Source organism: Rhincodon typus, chromosome 17, assembly GCF_021869965.1.
Source record: "Rhincodon typus isolate 14 chromosome 17, sRhiTyp1.1, whole genome shotgun sequence".
NCBI lineage: Eukaryota > Metazoa > Chordata > Chondrichthyes > Orectolobiformes > Rhincodontidae > Rhincodon > Rhincodon typus.
Genome location: NC_063348.1, coordinates 29264245 through 29285710, shown reverse-complemented (window position 1 = coordinate 29285710; position 21466 = coordinate 29264245). Strand labels below are relative to the sequence as shown.

General features: G+C 40.3%; 1 protein-coding gene across 1 annotated transcript in view; it reads left to right on the top strand.

Annotated features, from left to right (window-relative positions):
• The window catches only part of tub (TUB bipartite transcription factor), a 113394-nt gene that overhangs the window by 50385 nt on the left and 41543 nt on the right, over positions 1-21466 (top strand). The window contains exon 5 of the mRNA XM_048607333.1: positions 17577-17744. Within this exon, the coding sequence (XP_048463290.1) occupies positions 17577-17744 (168 nt within the window). The remainder of the gene's footprint in view (positions 1-17576; positions 17745-21466) is intronic.

The following is a 21466-nucleotide window of genomic DNA, read 5'->3' as shown; positions in this document are numbered from 1 at the left end:
CCCCCTTGACCTGTCCGTCCTCCCTGGACTGACCTATCCCCTTCCTAACTCCCTACCTACACTCACCTTTCCTGGCCCCATCCCCGCCTCTTCGACCTGTTTGTTTCCTCTCCACCTATCCTCTCCTCTATCCCTCTTCTATCCGCCTCCCACTCTCTCCCTATTTATTTCAAAACCCCCTTCCCCTCCCCCTTTTCTGATGAAGGGTCTAGGCCCGAAACGTCAGCCTCTCTGCTCCTATGATGCTGCTTGGCCTGCTGTGTTCATCCAGCCCTGCACCTTGTTGTCTCAATTCTATTGAGATTTTTTATTTATTCCAGTTTGTTTTTATTTTGTAAATTGCTGATGGATAAATTATCCCAGATTTCTTTTGAAATGATTGCTGTACTGGTGTTTAATAATTTATGTAATATTTAGCCTAGTTAAATTTATTTGAGCTTTTTCAGCTTTCAAAGAACAGCCGAAACCAAGAAAAGGCTCTTTAGTTCCATGAGGACTTGCCAAGCTAATATCAAAAGTACCTTGAGTACTGCTTAAATGTATGCCCTCCTTCTTAATGGAATTCTCATTGGAAGTATATATGACAGGACTTAAGCCGTCCCTCGATAAACTGGCACTAACTTCAGCTTAACACAAATGTAAATGTAGGAGCCTTGTGATATTGTCAACTCTCATTGGAAAAAGCTACACCCATTGCTGCTAGAAGGGGGAGTGATGGCCTGAGTGGCATAGTTGGTGAATTAAATTATTGTAAGCAACTTAAAAGATTCAGGCCTCAGTAATTTATTTTTAACTAGAAGGAAGGAGACATCTCTACTCTGGTGAGAAACAGGTTTTCAAGGTCTGATGGTGCTCCATATTTACTAGGTTGCAATAAGCAATATATGTATAAAAAAAAACAAATGTGCAGCATGTAGCAAGGTAGATGCAGTGCAATTTCTGTCATTTGTGGCACCATGATGGTTGGCTACGTAGCATTGCAGGTGAATAAAGAATGGATCCCTTTGCAGCAGCCGTGGCTGTGATACCTAGATGAAACCACAAGTCGAAGCAGAATGCAGGTACAAAAAAATCTCGTGCAACAGGCAGAATTATTCCTGAATTTACCATCTGGATTTCAAAATACCTACAGCAATTTCTCTTCCCTTCACCCTTCTGCACATTCACACTGTTGCGAGGCCTGTGTGTGTAGATTGATGAATAGATTGGCAAAGCCATTCCAAGTAAGAGGGTGAATGGGCCGATAAAAAAAAATTAGCTGCAGGACCAACAATGCAGAATGAAAAACTAGTGTGCCACACACTTCTTCAAGGCAAGAAATGCCATGGCTTCATCAGTTTCATTTTTTTCAAGCAAAGGACAATTCAACTTTGTAACTTAACATTTCCAGACCTCTTTCATGCAAAGTTCTTTATATAACATGAATTGCCATCTTATATTGTGTGCAATATTAACAGTCACAAAATGTGAAATACACACTGACACAATTTTCAAATCCCATACAGCTCTTCACTGTAATGTATTATGTTGATATTTTGCACTAGCACAATGCTGCCCCTTGGTGGTTGTGTTTTGTTTCAAGATAAAAGCTATCCTAATGCTCCTACTATGGAATCATTTAATATGCTGGCTGCCAGCAGATATTCTGCTGAGTTTGTGGTGGTCCGACACTTCCAGCATGTTGTGAGACCCCTGCATCAAAGTCAGCCAAAGTGTTGTGGTCTGCTTTCTGTATGTACTAATTCAGGGAGAGTGGGGTGTTACAATTTATCCCAAAGGTTTGACAGCCATGAATAAAGGTCTCTGCTTACCGCCGATTCAGCTGCTTTTAAATACCTTCTAAATAACTTACTAAGATCTTCCTTTTGATTGGCAGGCGTGTTATGTGTGAGGTATAACTCTCGTCTAAAGTTTGAGTGAAAACAAAACGTTATTGCAAATGTTCTTGAATAGTGCATGAATTGCAAGTTCAAATGACAATGTGTTGGTATTCTATGAACATTTCATAATGAAATCTGTTTGTGTGCAAATATAATTTGTGACTTGCAAAAATAAACAAATAATTGCAATATGTTCATTTGATTTTTATTATAATGGCTGTGTCAATGGTCATTTTATCATGTTTGAAATTTCTAACTGTTTCTAACTGGTCCATGGTATATGTTGAAAATGTTACTTTAAATAAAAATGTTACTTTTGAAGTAAACTTAATATTAAAAAGATTGAATTCACAGGATAGTAGACCCAAGGTGTGAATTAATATTTTGATCAAGGGTAAGAATTTCTGTTGGGTAGGATCAGTTTTCTCAGTGTAATTTTCCAGAAATAAAACATAGCACTGCTAACAGATTGCAGAATTGTGACTACAATACATTCAGTAGAAATTGAGTTTCGGTGATCTTTTGCACTAGTCTAAAACAAATTGCTGTAAAGGGTGACCCCACCCACATAACCGACCCAGCCTTTGGACAAATTCGGGCAAATTGCAGTCCTTCAATGAGGCTTCAAAACTAAGCTACAAAAACAAAAAATGCTGGAAAAACTCAGCAGGTCCGGCAGCATCTGAGGAAGGGTTGCCGGACCTGAAACATTAACTCTGATTTCTCTCCACAGATGCTGCCAGACCTGCTGAGCTTTTTCAGCAACTTCTGTTTTCGTTTCTGATTTATAGCACTTCTTCTGGTTTTCAAAACTAAGCTGTTCTTTATAATGTGAGGATAGTAATAGCTACATTTAAAAAGGTTTATTTTGAATTTTAATATAACCAATATTAGTAAATGAGACTGCATATAACTTTTTAAAGTCATTTTCATTTATTGCAAATTGGGATAATCATTGACAATAAATAAAAACTTTAGCTCTTAGGTCAGGAGCACCGAATCAGGACAATTCCCAGTTCTTCAAAACTGACTTGGGAAAAGAAGTACTCAGAAGGTTAGATTTTCATTCTGGGTGGGTGATAATAGGAATTGTGGCAAATAATCTTGAAAAGAGTTTAGAGGCTGCTGGATGGAGAGGTGGACTAGCTGGGAGACTCGCCTCATTGCACCCAGCACTTTGTCAAAGCAATGTAAAAATACAATAAACCAGAAACAGTCCACCTGTCCTCCCCACACATTCCTCATGCCTCATCTCGGCCATCTCATGCAAACTCACTGCAAGCAACCCACTCACCATCCTCCAAGGTCCCTCATGTCATCAGTGCCAATGTATCCTCATATAACCACCCCATGGCTTCTTATATTCTATGCCAATGTATGCCCTTCTGACCCTTTCTAGTCCCCATGCCAACTCATGTCAATCCATTTACCCATACAATTACCCACACCAACTCACACAGTGGGAAGACCTCAGGATGTGAGCAGAGATTAAATAAAGCTCTAAATATGTATTGCTGAATTTGCTATTAAAAAAAAAGCATGAAGTAATTTATAGGAAAACATTTAATTTGCTTTAATAGCTTACAAAACAAGCATCTGAACTCATTGTTCCACTTCAAAGAATTTAGAATGATTTGGAACTGTCAATCTAACAGTGAACTGACTGTAATAGTAAAAGATTGTGAAATCAGTTGTGCTGTACTGATCTTGCAATGAAGGCCCTCCTACTCATGTCAAAAGAATGAATTGCAAGCATTTATATCTTCTAACACTGCAGACAGGTTTTTCAAACATCTAAAAGGCAGAGATTTTAAATTCCATGTCAACTGTACAGCTGCAGGACTGCTACCTCGATTGTTCTCATGACAGCTTAGCTTGACAGTTCTAATCGGTTTATTCATGTTACACATTTTTGTCTACTTTTACTGTCTCTGAAGGCACTTGACCTCTCCCAAAAGGCACCTGCCCTCCCAAAGGTCTCCAACAACCAAATTTAAAAGTGTACCTTTACCCTCTAAAAAGATTTCTCCAAAGTACCCCAGCAGTTTTAGACCTTCCCTGACCTGATCTAAAGGTAACAAGTCATGATTTGAGCATCCCACTTGTGAAAATGTGATCAATATGAAACAATTGTGAGTTGCTATGTGCAGTTGCTTTTATGAATCACAAATGTATACATTAGAATCCATCTCCACTTCTCCTTCCCCTGACACTCTACAGAATATTGTAGCTGCTGTTTTTAGAGGCATTAGTTAGGATTTGAGCCTTTTTTGCAATTTTTGTCATGACGAAGAGCCTGTCCAGAATCATAGGATCTGTACAGTATGGAAGCAAACCATTCATCCCATCGACCCTCTGAAGAGCATCCCACCCAGGTCCACCACCTACCCTATCCCTGTAACCCAGCATTTCCCATGGCTAATCCACCCAGCCTATACATCCCTGGACACTATGGGCAATTTAGTGTGACCAATCCACCTAACCTGCACATCTTTGGACTGTGGGAGGAACCTGGAGCACTCAGAGAAAACCCATGCAGACATGGGGTGAATGTGTAAACTCCACACAGACAGTTGCCCAAGGCTGGAATTGAACCCAGGTACCTTGAGCTGTGAGGCAGCAGTGTTAACTACTGAACCACTGTGCGACCTAGCAACATGAAAATTTGAGCCTTCATAATTCTCTACTTTATACTATCTTTTTTAAATTCAGTCATGGGATGTGAGTGGCGCTGGCTGGCCAACATTTGTTGTCTGTCCCTAGTTACACTTGAGAAGGTGGTGGTGAGCTGCCTTCTTGAAACACTGCAGTCCACCTGCTGTGGGTTCACCCAAGATGCCCTTAAGGAGGGAATTCCAAGATTTTGACCCAGCGACAGTGAAGGAATGGTGATATATTTCCAAGTCAGGAGGCTGAGTAGCTTGGAAGTGAACTTGTAGGTGATAGTGTTCCCATATACCTGCTGCCCTTGTCCTTCGAGGTGGAAATGATTGTTGGTTTGAAAGGTGCTGTTTAAGAATTTTAGGTGAATTTCTGCAGTGCACCTTGTAGATAGTACACACTGCTGCTACTGAACATTGGCGGTGGAGGGAGTGAATGCTTGTAGATGTGGTGGCAATCAAGCAGAGTGGTTTGTCCTGGATGCTGTTGAATGTCTCGAGTGTTGTTGGAGCTGCATTCTTCCAGGCAAGTGGGGAGTATTCCATCACACTCCTGACTTGTGCCTTGTAGATTGTGGACAGGCTTTGGGGAGTCAGGAGGTGAGTTACTTGCTGCAGTATTCCTAGCTTCTGAACTGCACTTGTAGCCACTGTGTTTATATGACGAGTCCAGTTGAGTTTTTGGTCAATGATAACTCCCACGATGTTGTTAGTGGGGTTTCAATGATGGTAACACCATTGAATGTCAAGGAATGATGATTAGATTCTCTCTTGTTGAAGATGGTCATTGACTGGCATTTGTGTGGTGCAAATGTTACTTGCCACTTGTCAGCCCAAGCCTGGATTTTGTCCAGACCTTGTTGCATTTGAACATGGACTGCTTCAGTATCTGAGGAGTCATGAATGGTGCTGAACATTGTGCAGTCATCAGCGAACATCCCTACCTCTGACCTTATGATGGAGGGAAGGTCATTGATGAAGCAGCTGAAAACAGTTGGGTCTACAACTATCCTGAGGAGCTCATGTGGAGATGTCCTGAGATGATTGACCTCCAACAACCACAATCATCTCCCTATGTGTCCAAACAGTGGAGAGTTTGCCCCCTGATACCCTTTGATTCCAGTTTTGCTAGTGCTCCTTGATGTCAGGGGCTGTCACTCTCACCTTACCTCTGAATTTCAGCTCTTTTTCCATGTTTGAATCAAGGCTATAATTAGATTAGGAGCTGAGTGGCTCTGAGCAGGTTATTGCTGAGCAAGAGCTGCTTGATGACACCTTCCATCACTTTACATGATAAAGAGTGGACTGATGGGGCTGTAATTGGCAGGTTGGATTTGTCCTGCTTTTAGTATATAGAACATATCTGGGAAATTTTCCACAGTGTAGCAACTATACTGAAAGAGCTTAGCTAGGGGATTAGCAAGTTCTGGAGCACAGGTCTTCTGTGCTATTGCTGGAATGTTGTCAGGACCCATAGCCTTTGAAGTATCCAGTGCCTCTAACCATTTCTTGATATCATGTGGAGTGAATCTAGTTGGCTGAACACTGGTATCTATAATGCTGGGAATGACTGGAGGAGGCCGAGATGGATTATCCACTCTGCACTTCTGGCTGAAGATTGCTGCAAATGCTTCAGTCTTATCTTTTGCACTAGTGTGCTGGGCTCTTCCATCATTGAGGATGGGGATATTTGTGGAGCCTCCTCCTCCACAAGGTCGTTTAAATGACTAACACTATTCATGACTAGAATGACAAGACTGTGTAGCTTAGATCTGATCCATTGGTTGTTGGATCACTTAGTTCTGTCAATCACTTTTTGCAAATACTGTTTGGCGTGCAAGCATTCCAGTTTGGGGGCTTCACAGATTGACACCTCATTTTTAGGTATGTCTGGTGCTGCCACTGGCATGCCCTCCTGGGAAAGGAAGTATCCAGAGATGGTGATGGTGGTATTTGGGACATTGTCTGTAAGGTATGATTCTGTGAGTATGTCTATGCCAGGCTGTTGGTCAACTAGTTTGTGAGACAGCTCTCCCTATTTTGGCACTAGCCCCCGCATGTTAGTAAGGAGGATTTGCAGGGTTGACAGGGCTGTTTCTGCTATTGTCTTTTCTGGTGCCTAGGTCAATGCTCGGTGGTGCGTTCAGTTTCATTTTTTGTTGAGACTTTGTAGCAATTCATAGAACTGAGTATTGATACAACTGAGTACAACTCTATCTCTCCTCACACTCTTTTGGCTGTTTCAATGTCTGTTCCTTTGACCCAAACCAACTATACTGCTCACCTTCCTTCCTTCCAGACTTCCTTTCTGGCCTGTATGCTAGATTATATTGGTTTTGGTGAGAAGGGATTATTTCTAATCACCTCAAAAAGCAATCCCTGACATCTCCTGGTAGATCCACTGCCCCACCTCCAGCCTCTCTATCCTCTCCAAAGCCTTTTTAATATGCTTTTTTCCCAAATCTAGTTTTATCTCTCCCGCAGCTCCAGATTTGAATGTATCTAATCATGTTTTAGATCTTGCCATAGTCCTATAACAGCTCTAAACAAAGTTACAATTGATGTTCTTTATGGCTATACCCATAATGTATCATCCCTCCTCATCATCTTTGCACCTTTTGACACACCGGCTAAACTACCTTCCTCCAAGATATTCTTTCTAATGTTCACCTCAATATGACTACCTTCACTTTGTTCCATTTTTAACTATCCAATTGCGGCTTGAACATTTCCCAAAGTGGCATCTCTTGCCAGCCCCACATTGTTACCTCCAAAGATTAATCCTTCATTCTTCCTCTAACTACCTACCAAACTTTGGTGGTGCCATCAATCAACAACAGATCACTTTCAAAATGATATCAAGCTCCATTGTGTACTATGTATCTCAACAACTCCCCTGTGTTGGCTGACAATCTATACTGCATCCAGTCCAATAAACTGCAGTTTCCACCGGTTCACAGCTGGAGAGAATCATTGCTTTAGTTGCTCCTACAGTTTGTACACTTACAACCAATTTCATCTTCCTCTTCTCAGCCATTGCCTTGACCAAATTAGAATATTTGTCATGGTGTCTTTTTGAATTCAGCACTGATTTTATGACTACATAAGCTCTATATCACAACTATCTACATCGAACTCTCCAACATCATCTACCTCTTTCTATATCAAAACTTATCTCTTGTTGGAATCATTCAAGCCTTTGTTCCTTTCAGTCTTGATTATTGCAACAAATTCCTTGCAGCCTCCAAACCTTTGAGCCTTTGTCCCATTTTACCTGCATCAAGTCCCATTCATCAATTGCTTTTCTCTTCTACTGCATTAATCGCCCACCTCTTGATGTTTCCAATCTAAAATTGTCATCCTTGACGTTGCCTATTGTTGTAAACTCACTTTATCTTGCAAAGCCCTTCTGACTCCCTATTCCTCTGATTCTACCCTCTTCTGGAATCCCATCCCCTATACCCTTTACCCAACTTGCAGTCATTGCTGCCTCATATTTTGGAAGTCTGGGCCTAAATCCATTCAGGTATGCACTAACCTTCTCTCTCTTCAGACCCTACTTAAAGACAACTCTCACTCTTAATATCTTCTCTTTTGGTTTAATTTTTAATTTTGCCTGATGAAGGCTTTTTGAAGAGCCTTGAGAAATTTTTCTACATTGTTAATTTCCAAGTTGTAACTACTTTCAGACTTTTAACTTCTGATTAAAAAATGTTTCAGGGTATTTCATCTTTTAGATAGGGATATCATTCCAATTTCACATTGCAGGAAAATATTGAGCTGGTCACACTACAGGACAAGTACTTTGGTTATATCTGGGCTAATAAACTTAATTGTAAAGGAATAAACATAATACATGATTGCTTTGTGCCTTTTACAAGATATTCTTTCATGTTCTCTGATTATGAAGGAGAGGTATGGTTTGAAATAGACATTTCTTCTTTGGCTAGAACCTATTAAAAGTATTTCACTGTTTGGTTTTTCTCTGAATGATTTCCCTCCGCTTTATTCTCATTTCAGCTGTTTCTGTTTCTTCTTATCTCTCTTTCTCTCTCTTTCTTTGTCTGTTTTATCCTTATATTTAACACAGCAGTGCAAGAATCCGAACATGAGGATGTACAGGTTGTAACAGATGTGCAAGCTCCAAAGCCTACTAAAAAATCAAAGTCCTCAGCTACAGGTTCACAAGCTGCCAGCCTCAAGAAGGAGAAAAAGGCGAAACCAAAAGGTCAGCTCGTTACACAGAAATGCATGGAGACCAACTGTCTCTACATTAAGAAGCATGCCTACTTGTAATACAGAAATATACTGCAGTGAATTTCCCTTAATTTTACCTTACATTTACAATTGGAGAAGGTGATAGCTTTAAAGCATGCATTTAGAATTCCTGCACAATCATCAAAACCTCAGAGTAGGATCCATGGAAGAAAATGTAGAAATATCCAAAAGAGCAAGGAAAGATTATGCAAAATGGAATTCAATTGTGTTATGCAAAAATTGTGATTTGTTGATTATGATATGTTATTAAGAGTTAAAAGAGAAGTGGTGTCTTATAAAGAGGTAGTATATAAGAGTCCTATGGCAAATTTGTTGTCTGCTTTTTCAATAACTTTATCTGTGGTCTATTTGGTAAAACCATTTTGTAAATGAGATTCATACTGAAAGTGATGACTTACTTCCAGCCTGTGTAAGATAGGAGCCAATGAACATTGCTCTGGGGAAGGGTCTGAGAAAGGGTCACCGGACCCGAAACATTAACTCTGTTTCTTCCTTCACAGATGTTGCCAGACCTGCTGAGCTTTTCCAGCAATTTCTGTTTTGTTGCTCTTATTAATACCATTTTACTCATCATGCTAAACATTTAGAATAATTTGCAAGGTACTAGAAACAAAAATAATGAATTCCATTCCAGATGATGGGACCAGATTTTGCAAGGGGACAGTTGAAGTTCTGGAAGAGTGAGCTTCAATGAGCAAATTTGTCATTTCTCATGTTCTTCACAAAATTACAGTGTTCACTTCTATTTGGAATCACGTACTGTGCAAGGCAAGTTGAACAGTGCTAGATGTTGGAGTAGTGGTATGGTGTCTATTTTTGTTTTGTAACTAGGTCACTTGTTGGGTTAAGCTTCATCCCTACATGAGATGTTTCTCTTTCACCATTCAACCAGTGGTATTATAGAGTCATAGAGATCTCTGCATTCAGGAGAAAAAGATTGAGTAACTCGAACGATTGGAAAAATAATAGAAGATAGCTCTTGTTCATTAATTTAGGATCCCCACCAGACAGCCTAATCAAAAGCAAGCCCTGAACATACCATGTATGTTGAAACAATGGTTGATTTTGTGGAAGAATGAAAATTGTGAGCTTTTCATATATTGTGTGTATGAGTCAAGCCCTGACTTTTGGCCCCAAAATCCTCCATTTTCACAGCTTTGAGCTTTTATATACAGCAGGATTGGTAGAAGCAGTCTAATTAGTCTCTCTTTCACAATTGTTCGTTTCTCATTTAGATGTTAGAAATGCCTGTATTTGGTTGGGGCTGCAAATTCAGCACCATGGCCAGCAACAAAGTAGTTTTTGAAGCCCACAAATGTATTACTTGTGTAAAAGTGAACTTGTAACTTTTTGCCTAAAAGTTTGGCCTCAGAATCTCAGCTTTTACCTGAGTGTATACTATAATTGCTGATGTTCCTAAGTTGCCAAAGCACTCAGCCCTTATAACTAGTACAATATGCAGCTTGAACATTCAAATAAAATGGATAAAGTAGGTGCTTATGGGATTGTGTCAGAAACAATGAGGCCAATTCCTTCAACCAAAATTAACTCTTAATCCCTGCAAAGTGGCCTTGAGACATAATCCTGCCAGCTGTTTTAGGATGTCTATTTGGTATTTTCCTGCTTTAACAGCAAATTGTAAATCATGCCAGAACTTCAAAATCACCAGCTGCATTGGTTATTCATCCAGAAGACAAGATTTGCTTCAAACAGTTCTGCAGGAAATGTGCTTGTTTTCACAAAGCACTGATGTAGCTTTTGTTCTGTTTTTCATTTTCCTCTGTCTTCATCCAAAAAACTAGGTTTATCTTCTTTGTTGTATACAATTGTAATTGATTTTAAAAAACCTTCAAATGAGAATAATTCCCTTTAATAGATGGTTCAATGCTCACAGACTCCCTGAAAGCTGCGACATCAACTCCAATTTTAATTTAAATAGTGTAGGAGTTGGGAGGTCATATTGCGGCTGTACATTGGTTAGACCACTTTTGGAATACTGCATTCAATTCTGGTCTCCCTGCAATAGGAAAGATGTTGTGAAACTTGAAAGACTTCAGAAAAGATTTGCAAGGATGTTGCCAGGGTTGGAAGGTTTGAGCTATAGGGAGAGGCTGGATAGGATGGGGCTATCTTCCCTGGAGTGTCAGAGGCTGAGGGGTGACCTTATAGAGGTTTATAAAATCATGAGGGGCATAGATAGAGTGAATAGCCAAGGTCTTTTCTCCAGGCTAGAGGAGTCCAAAACCAGAGGGCATGGGTTTAAGGTGAGAGGGGAAAGATTTAAAAGGGACAAAAGGGGCAACTTTTTCATGTGTGTATGGATTGAGCTGCCAGAGAAGGTAATGGAAGCTAGTGCACTTACAACAGTAAAAAGGCATCTGGATGGGTACATGATTAGGAAGGGTTTAGTAGAAATTTAGAAATCGGAGGAATGTTCTGAAGAAGGGTCACTTGACCTGAAATGTTAACTCTGATTTCTCTCCACAAATGCTGCCAGACCTGCTGAGGTTTTCCAGCAATTTCTGTTTTTGTTTCTGATTTACAGCATCCGCAGTTTATTTGGTTTTTATTTAGCATTCAATGGAAACTAGATATAAAATTGTAAGTTGTAGACTCAGCATAAATATGAGTGATCAAATGCTCTGAGGAACATGTTAGGGAAGAATTACTCCAGGTACTCCAGAAAACATCATAAATGCATTCAAAAACAACATACTTACAAAATGTTGACAGATGGAAGTTAGAATACATCTTTAATGACTATAGGAATCGTGTTTTCTGGAATCATGTAATTCCTGGAGCTTTCCCTTTTAGTTTTTCCTCACTTACTTGTGTAGGGTGGGGATGGGGGTAGAAGCAAAGATAAAGCTCAATTTCCTCTTCATGGATGTTTTTAATGTGGTCACTGCCATCATGAAGAGATTAGGTAAAGAGGAAGGATTTAGAAAGGTTTACATTAGCACAATATGTTGACAAAAACAGGCTTAATCAGCTATGTAGTCTTTTCTTGCTGGAATACTTCCTTAGCACTAAGTACCAATTTAACACTATTTACACAATAGGTATTAGCATATTGTTATAGAACATAGAACAGTATAGCACAGTACAGGCCCTTCGGCCCATGACGTTGTGCTGACCTATTACCCTACTCTAAGATCAAATTACCCTGCATACCCTATATATTACTATCATCTATGTGCCTATCCAAGAATCGCTTCAATGTCCCTAATGTATCTGACTCCACTACCACCGCTGGTAGCGCATTCCACGCACCCACCACTCTCTGTGTAAAGAACCTACCTCTGACATCTCCCCTATACCTTCCTCCAATCACCTTAAAATTATGCCCCCTTGTAATAGCCATTTTCGCCCTGCGAAAAATTCTCTGGCTACCCACTCTATCTATGCCTCTCATCATCTTGTACACCTCTATCAAGTCACCTTTGATCCTTCTTCGTTCCAGTGAGTAAAGCCCTAGCTCCCTCAACCTTTCCTCCTAAGACGTACCCTCCAGTCCAGGCAGCATCCTGGTAAATCTCCTCTGCACCCTCTCTAAAGCTTCCAAATCCTTCCTATAATGAGGCGACCAGAACTGAACACAATATTCCAAGGTTTTATATAGCTGCAGCATAACCTCGAGGCTCTTAAACTCAATTCCCTTGCCAATGAAAGCCAACACACCATACGCCTTCTTTCAGGTATATTAACTACTGGGCTCTAGGTACTTTTGATTTAGATGGTGTTTTCTCTAAAACTTAGAGAAGACTGTGAGAGCTAGCGATTCTCTCTTGAGAGCTATTAACTCTTGCAGATGGCAGTTCGCTCTCCTGTCTTTGCCCAACTGCCCCTTTTATACCCATGATGAAATACCAATATTTCTTACAGTAGAATTGGTCCTATGTTGTCAAAACTATCAGATTTAAATTTAATTTGTTTTTGGTATCTAAGTGCCTGGTTCAAATTAATTGGCTAAATTCAAAACTTGTTGTCTTGATAACAAAACAAAACTGCTGCTTGGCCTGCTGACTGTACAGCTTTTTGATACAATTTTTTAAAATTCAGGTTCTCTGTGCAACTGCAAACCCATAAGTTGCTGCCCACAGATATCCTTTTGGAATCTCTAAGCATAGAAAAAGCTCACCATCTTTTAAAGGGACCACACACTGCTTTCCCCTTAGCATTTTACGAACACCAATATTTTACGAGCATCAAATTCTAACGTCCTGTCTTCCAATCCACAAATACTCTACTAAATGTCACAAACCTCCCCTCTTAAGAAAAAAATGAACCATCATTATGAAAAGATGGCTTCACTTTTTTTCTTTTTACAACCTTAACTCCATTATATTACTATATCTATATATCATTAATCTAGAGTTACACATCTCATATCAATTCTTTATAATACAGCATTGAACACAATTGTTTCTATCTTATATAAACAGTTTTTCTTTTAAGCCCTTTATAAAGCTTCCGCAATAATATTTTCATGACCTGCAATATGTACAATCTGTAAATTAAATATTGTAACATAAGACTCCAACAAAATAATCTGGTGTTCTTGTTCTTAAATCTTTCTAGAAATGTCAAAAGGATTGTGATTGGTATACACAATTGTCTCTGATGCATTGTTTGCAACGTAAATATTAAAATGTTGTAAGGCCATTATCAAACTCAATAACTCTTTTTCAATAGTTAAATATTTATTTCTGGTGGACATTGAGTTTTTTTGAAAAACTTGATTGGCTTTTCAATTCCACAATCATCCTCCTGTAACAACACAGCTCCAACCCCTACATCGCTTGCGTCGATGGTGGCTTTAAAGATTTTCAAGAAATTTGGCGTGGCTAAAATTGGTGTCGTGGTTAACCCTGCTTTTAAATTCTCATCTGCCTCCTGGTATTGTTCTGTCCACTGAAATTTCATGTGTTTTTTAACAAATCCGCCAGCAGTGCCACCGCACTACTGAAGTTTGGTACAAATTACCTGTAGAGTACGCTCAATCCTAAAAATCTACTGGGGACCATCTCAACTCGCCACCAATGAAGTCCCTCAAGTGGCCAATGAATAACTATTTAAGGGTCTCAACTCTCCAAAGGCTTAATCATCTGCCTTTCTAACAGGCCAGAAGAGCAGTTGGTATCTCAGCTGGGAAACCAGGGCAACCTGTCTGCTAGGTTGAGAGGGGCATTCCTTTTACTCTATTCTGTAAACTATTGAGATCCAGAATGGGGATATTAGGGTGGTCGCTGAAAGCCAACCCCTGTCGTTGCTGCCAACTCTCTGACCTCCTCCTTATCATGACACCCAGAAGAAAAAGACTTACCTCCTTGGCATTAGATCCCCTGAAGGCTGCGATGATTTGAGGGATTGAAAAGGCAGTTTCTGGTACAATGGGGTTTCAACATTAAGGTCTGTATTTCACCGAGAAGCTTACTAATCAGTTCTTGACATTCTGACTGAGCGTGATCCAATGAGCTTTCTTGTTGACGGGGACAGAATTAGTCGCCACTGAAAAGCCTGCCTCCCCCCCCCCACATTTAAATCACAAAATGGATAGTCTTGATCTATCAAACTATCTTCAGAATAGAATTTGACCACTGTTACCAATGAGAAAGTAAGCTGCAAATGATATTTAAGATACCAGTGGAAGGAAATGATTAAGAGTAATTATAAAGCTTTGTGAGACAACAATGGCGATAAGGAGTGGCCATTTCCATAAATATGATTATAGCTGCTTTTGAGTTTATAACGAGTAAATGGTAGGGAGGCCATATAAAAAAAGAACAGTTGGCATGTTGTGGTAGGAGATATGTAGAAGGTTAATAATACCACATGGAAGCATTTAATCAAAATCTTATTATTTTGTTGAGAGGTATTACTAAAATATTCTTTCTAAAATGAAATGGAATAGGACTCATGTACTTCATCTGCACTGGCTCATTGATATTTTGTTTCAGCATTGTCCTGCTGTGTTGATTGACAGAAAACTGATTAGATTTCTTATGCAGCTAATTTCACATTTGCTTTACACAGAATTGGTAAGATATATCAAGGAATAAGCAAATACCTCAAGCAAAATTCTTTGGTATTTGTGAAATTCAGAAAATGGGCTGGGATGGCTAAAGTTGATTTGTTGCTTCTCCTATTAATAAAATGGAGAAGACAAAATTGCCTCAGTATGACATACTGTTATGTCCTCGAGAACAGTAAACCACAGGAGTGCAGCAACTGTAACAAAAGCAAAAATAAAATTACATCTGTAATGAACAATGAAGTACACTTTGACTTTTGAAAGGTCATATATAATAGAGCGTAATTTGATATAGAAGTGAATCTAAGACATGTTAGACCCTACCTTTTGAACATTTAGCTTTTAAGTTTTTTGCAAGGCAAGTTCTGAAAGTGCAACCTGGTAATGGTGAAATAAGAACCAGCATTTGGGACAAAGTGAGCAACTGTGTATCTTACTGCAAATCAGGTTGAAAGACTATGAAGCAAACAGGGCTAAGGGCTAAGAGGAAATGTAAATTAGTGAGAATTATTGAGGCACAGAATAAGAAACAAAATGAGGAAAAGAAAGATTATACGAAGCAAAGGAACAACATACACACAGTAAAAGTAAACAAACATTTTAAAATATTACAAATTTAATATACCTAACAATTAAAACATGAAAGAAATTAAACTTCACACCCACAATGATTCATTTTCAGTGCCTGAGATGTTGATAGGCAGCAATTAACAGTTGGTACATCATAGTAAATGGTACTTAGACATAAATGGATAAGATTTAAATTTCTATGATGAGCTTAGTTTGCACAAATTGAGCAACTTCACACCATAAGGATTAGCTCAAAGCCCAGCTCCCATGCTCTCTGACAAGTTATTTTAGTGCCTAAAACATTTGAGTGTGGAAAGGCATCAGTCTTCGTCTATTTTCTGAAGAAGGGTCCAGACCCGAAACGTCAGCTTTCCTGCTCCTCTGATGCTGCTTGGCCTGCTGTGTTCATCCAGCTCTACACCTTGTTATCTCAGCCTTCGTCTGTCACCTGGCTTATCTGAGGCACTAATTGATTACTCTACTGCAGAACCTTGAGTTTTCTTTATTATTAATTCATGGGATTGTGGATGTTTCTGGCTGGGCCAGCATTTATTGCCTATCCCTAGTTGCCCTTGTGAATACAGTGGTGAGCTGCCTTCTTGAACTACTGCAGTTCTTGTGCTGTAAGTTGGGCCACAATGCTGTTAGGGAGAGAATTCCAGGATTTTGACTCCGCAACAGTGAAAGAACAGTGATAAATTTCCAAGTCAGGATGGTGAGTGACTTGGAGGAGAACTTGCAGGTGGTGGTCTTCCCATGCATCTCCTGCCTTGTCCTTCTAGATGGAAATAGCTAGATGTTTAGAAGGCGCTTTCTAAGGAGCCTTGGTGAATTTCTGCAATATATCTTGTAAATAGTACACACTATCGCTTTTGAGCATTGGCAGTGGAGGGAATGGATGTTTGTGGATATGGTGCCAGTCAAGCAGGCTGCTTTGTCCTGATGATAACAAGCTTCTTAGGTATTGTTGGAGTTGTATTGATCCAGACCAGTGGTGAGTATTCCATCACATTCCTGATGTGCCTTATAGATGATGGACAGGCTTTGGGGAGTCAGGAAGTGAGTTATTCGCTACAGGATTCCTAGCCTCTTGTAGCCATTGTACCCTGTATTTATTTGGCTAATTCAGCTCTGATTCTGATCAATGGTAACCCCCAGGAAGTTGATAGTGCAAACTCACCCTCTAGGAAATGGCACCTGAGTTATCCTCTCCTGCTGCCCTTGCTTCTGTGCCTGGTTTCTCAGTAAATGGAGATCCTTGCTTTAACATTGTGCACTGTGTTAGTATCTGGCTGTTGCTATGAATTCAAATGATAGTTTGTTTAGTTTTCCCTGTATTTTTGCACAACCTGTAGCTGTGGCCTCAACAGTAGTCCTTCCAACAATGGTCAACACTGTCTCCACCATGGAGGTGAAAAACCCGCATAAGTGGCTCTTCTGCTCCAGTTAGTTACTATCGCCTCTAGTTATGTGCCACCCCAGTCTGCTAGGTGGAGGGAATTGTGTCAGTGAGTTTTGAGCAGCCTGACCAAGTAATGTGACTGTCACAATTTGAATACAAGCTGCGATTTGTAAATGTGAAGTTTGGTATGGTGCTAATCATAGCAGGGTGTGGGGAAGCATTTATCAGGTATGAGGAGACTTGTGGTACAATGGTAGTGTCGCTGCCTTGATGCCAGAATGTCCAGGTACGAATACTATTTTGACACAGGTCTTTCAAAATATTTTTGAACAGGTTGATTACAATATCAGGAAATCTCAGTTTCTGTGTTACCAAGTGATAATTTCTAAATTCAATATTCTTATAAGGGGTGCTCTGTCCATTTTTACTGTCGCACATTTCATTTTAAAAAAGGGATGTTTTGATGTATTGACAACTATTTAACTGAAATCTTCTTCATTTTTCTTGAAGTTATGCTTATTCACCTTTAGTCCAACTCTTTGTTTCTATGTGTGACCTATATTCAGGTCTATATTTGGTTAGTCTTCGTAGAGTGTTTGCATCTTGAACTATTGTTTGGATGCCATGATCAATTGGCTGTTAAGCCACTTGTAATGTACTATTTTAAGATTTAACCCAAAGCCATGAAAGCTAAGAAAATTCTGACATTAACACTTGGTTGAACTTACAATTGATCTGTTTTGATCCATCAGGGATTGATGGTCCTGCTGCCTTTCAGGATGAAGCTCAGGAGGTTGGAAGTCAAATTCAGATTCTCACTGTTGGACAGTCCAGCAATGACGGAGAGGTTGATACAGACACTGCAGCCAGTGTGCAACAAACAATAAAGCAGGATCTTCGAGTAACAATGCAGAAAAAGGGTAAGATAGTTTGTCACTTGTCAAAATTGAACTGAAGTCTACAGTGTCTTCTTTGGTGAACTGTGAATAATTATGCAATTTGAAGGAAAAAAATTTAGGTGGAATGGAAAATCAACTTGCTGATTTCTGCTACTCCAAAGCCGAATTATCACCCTCCTCTCCCCCAAACAATATGAGCATTACATTCTCCCAGGACAGACATAGCATGGGTAGATGCAAAATAAAGTTGCCTTACCCTGCCACTAAACCTCCATGACCTAATTCATTAGTGCATTTTAGCCATGTCTAATGTTGTGGGTCGTGTGGCTGTTTTGGTGAATGTGGGTATTGCTGGCAAGACTACCTTTTGTTTACCACCCCTAATTGTGCTTAAGAAGATGGCGGTGATCTGCATTCCAAGTCAGGACTGTTTGTAACTTGCAGGGAAACTTGCAAGTGGTGTTGCCCTCATGTATTTGCTATCATATTCTTCTTACTAGCAGAGATTGTAGGCTTAGAAGATGCTGTCATAGGAGCGTTGGTGAGTTTCTGCAGTACATCATGCAGGTCAGACGAACTGCTGCTGCCATTTAGTTAACAATGGTCATACTTGTTCACAATAGTTAAGGGTATGCTTGTTGGGAAGCAAATCAGGTGAGCTGCTTTGTTCTGGATACTGTTGAGTTTCTTGGGTGTTGGTAAAATTGTTGTCAAGTGTATTGATTTGTGCATGGTAACAGTAGAAAGGCCCCAGAGAATTAGCAGTTTAGTTACTGGTTGCAGAACTCCCAACCTCTGACCTACCCTTGTAATAACAGTATTTCTATGACTGGTTCAGTTAAATTTCTGATATGGCACCCAACTATCTTGGGAGACAATGGACTCAGCTGATGAACTGAGGTGATTGTCACTTATGGATTGAAGATGGCCCAGGTGTTCCGGTTTCCTCCCACATTCCAAAGATGTACAGGCTAGGTGGATTGGCCATGCTAAGTTGCTCATAGTGTTCAGGGATGTGTGGATTAGAGTTACAGGGAAAAGGGGTAGGGAAATGGGTCTGGGTGGGATACTGTTTGTAGGGCCAGTGTGGACTTGTTGAGCCGAAGGGCCTGTTTCCACACTGTAGGAATTCTATGATTCTATGAATATTACATTGGTGGTTGAGAAGCTATTGGAGAGAATTCTTAGGGTTAGGATTTACGTGCATTTGGAAAAGCATGGCCTAATTAGGGATTTCTGAAGAAGGGTCCCGATCCAAAACATCAACTTTCCTGCTCTTCTGATGCTGCCTGGCCTGCTGTGCTCCTCCACCTCCACACTGTGCTATATCTAATTAGGGATAGTCAGATGGCCCTGCGCAGGGCAGGTCATGTCTTATAACTTGATTGAATTTTTCAAGGAGGTGATGAAGAACGTCGATGAGGGTAGAGTAATGCGCGTTGTCTACATGGATTTTAGTAAGGCTTTGGACAAGGTCCCTAATGGCAGGCTCATTCAGAAGACTAAGATGCATGGGATCCGCAGTGACTTGGCCACGTATATTCGGAATTGAAGGCATAGAAGGCAGAGTGTAATGGTGGGAGGTTGTTTTTCAGGCTAGCGGTTTGTGACTAGGGGTGTTCTGCAGGGATCTGTACTGGGACGTCTGCTGTTTGTGACATATATATGTAAATGACTTGGATTAAAATGCGGGTAGGTGGTTTAGTAAGTTTGCAGACCATACAAAGATCGGTGGAGTTGTGGATAGCGTGCAAGTTTGTCAAAGGATACAACAGGATCTAGATCAATTGCAGATATGGGCGGAGAAATGGCAAATGAAGATTAGTTCAGATAAGTGTGAGGTGCTGCATTTTGGGAGATCAAATGTTAAGGAAAAGTATACAGTTAATGGCAGGACCCTGAACAGCATTAATGCACAGAAGGATCTTGGGGTTCACGTCCACAGCTCCCTAAAAGTGGCCATGCAAGTAGATAGGGTGGTAAAGAAGGCGTATGGCATGCTTGCCTTTATTGGTTTGGGAACTGAGTGCAATTGTCAGGATGTCATGTTGCAGCTTTATAAGACTTTGGTTAGTCCGCACTTGAGAGTATTGTGTTCAATTCTGGTTGTCATATTACAGGAAGGATGTGGAGGTTTTGGATTGCAGAAGAGATTTACCAGGATGCTGCCTGGATTAGAGAGTATGAACTATAAGGAGAGGCTAGAAAATGGAATTTCCATTTGCTCAAGAGGACAAACGTGCTGGGGATCCCTGCACAGTGGAGGACCACCATATTCTGCACTCTGCCTTGACTGGACATGACTGATGTTTGTCTGAGACAGTGGCCGTGGAAGCTGTTCAGCTGTTTTTCTTGGATAAATTGTCTCTGTTTCGCTACTGTAAACAAGTGAGCTGAGAACATAAGCCTAGTACTCACAGAGCTTTATGTTTTCAAGTAGTTTGTACACTTTGTGACTCAAGTTTGAGATTGGCCCTCCCTTGACTTCTCAACTTTTACATGCCAACTGCTGCCTCAGTACTAGTGCTGATTACAGCATCAAGGTTTTTGATAATTGTTAATCCAGGGTACGTCAAACTATTGACGATCTCCAGAGTGAGGTTATTGATGTTGATGGAAGGTGGAGTTGATGCATCCTGGCCCATAATGTTGGTCTTCCTGACGCTGATTGTCAGTCCAAACTCCCTGCAGGCCTGGGAGAAACAGTCTACAAGTTGCGATTATAAGGTGGAACGTCAATATGGCATCACAGCAAAGAGCAACTCTGAGAACAGGACATTACATTTTGGTATTGGTGTGCAGTCCTACCCCATTGAACACTGCCATCAGCTCTGGCATGCAGGTAGACATCCCCATTTGTGTACAATAGCAATATGGAGAAAAATGTGCCTAAGAGAGTTGGCAGCAGGCAGCAGTCTGCTTAACCTTGTCGCTATTCTTGAAAGCATGTAAAGTTGATCCATTGTAAATGAGAAAACTGTGCATGTTCTTGTGAAAAGAATAAATGACACCTGATATTCCAAGTGAGCAGACTATTACTTGAAGTTGTTTAAAGAGATCGAAAGCCTTGGTGAGGTCTATGAAGACAATGTACAGCGATCACTGCTGTTAAAAGCACTTTCCCGTAACTGCCAAAGTGAGGAAATCGTGTCAGCAGTCACTCTGCCAACTCTGAAGCCACGGATATGGATAGATATGTGGTGCCAGAGTTTGGAATGTGCTCTAGGCAATGCAAGAAAAGACCTTCTCCATGATAGCAAGGAGATGCTTTGGCAATTGGTGCAGTTTCTGCAATCCTCTTCATTTTTGTACAAGGTGACTAGGTTTGCTACATGCACATCTTGAGGCATAAATCTTTCCTTCTAGCAGATATGCAAACAATCATGGAAATGTTGTGGTAGTGTCGATTTTCCATTTCTGACGATTTCAGGTGGAATGCCATTGTTTGCTAGGATTTTACCTACAGGTTCACTGGCTTTATTAAGCTCTACTATGGTGGGCTTGCTGCTCAGCTCCCTCTTGACAAGAAAGTCTGTAATGCTGCTGAGAGCTTCTTTAGTGACAGTGTTCATCATGTAAAGATTGAGAGTCCTCCCACTGGCTTTCCATCTGTTTGATAAATTCAATCATGATCACCCAGGCCTTTTTCTTCAATGGAACTGATTTGGGAATGTTGCACTAGTGAAGCGAGTGATGTCCATTTCCCTGCATCAGTTTCAACAAACTCAAAAAGTACACCACTA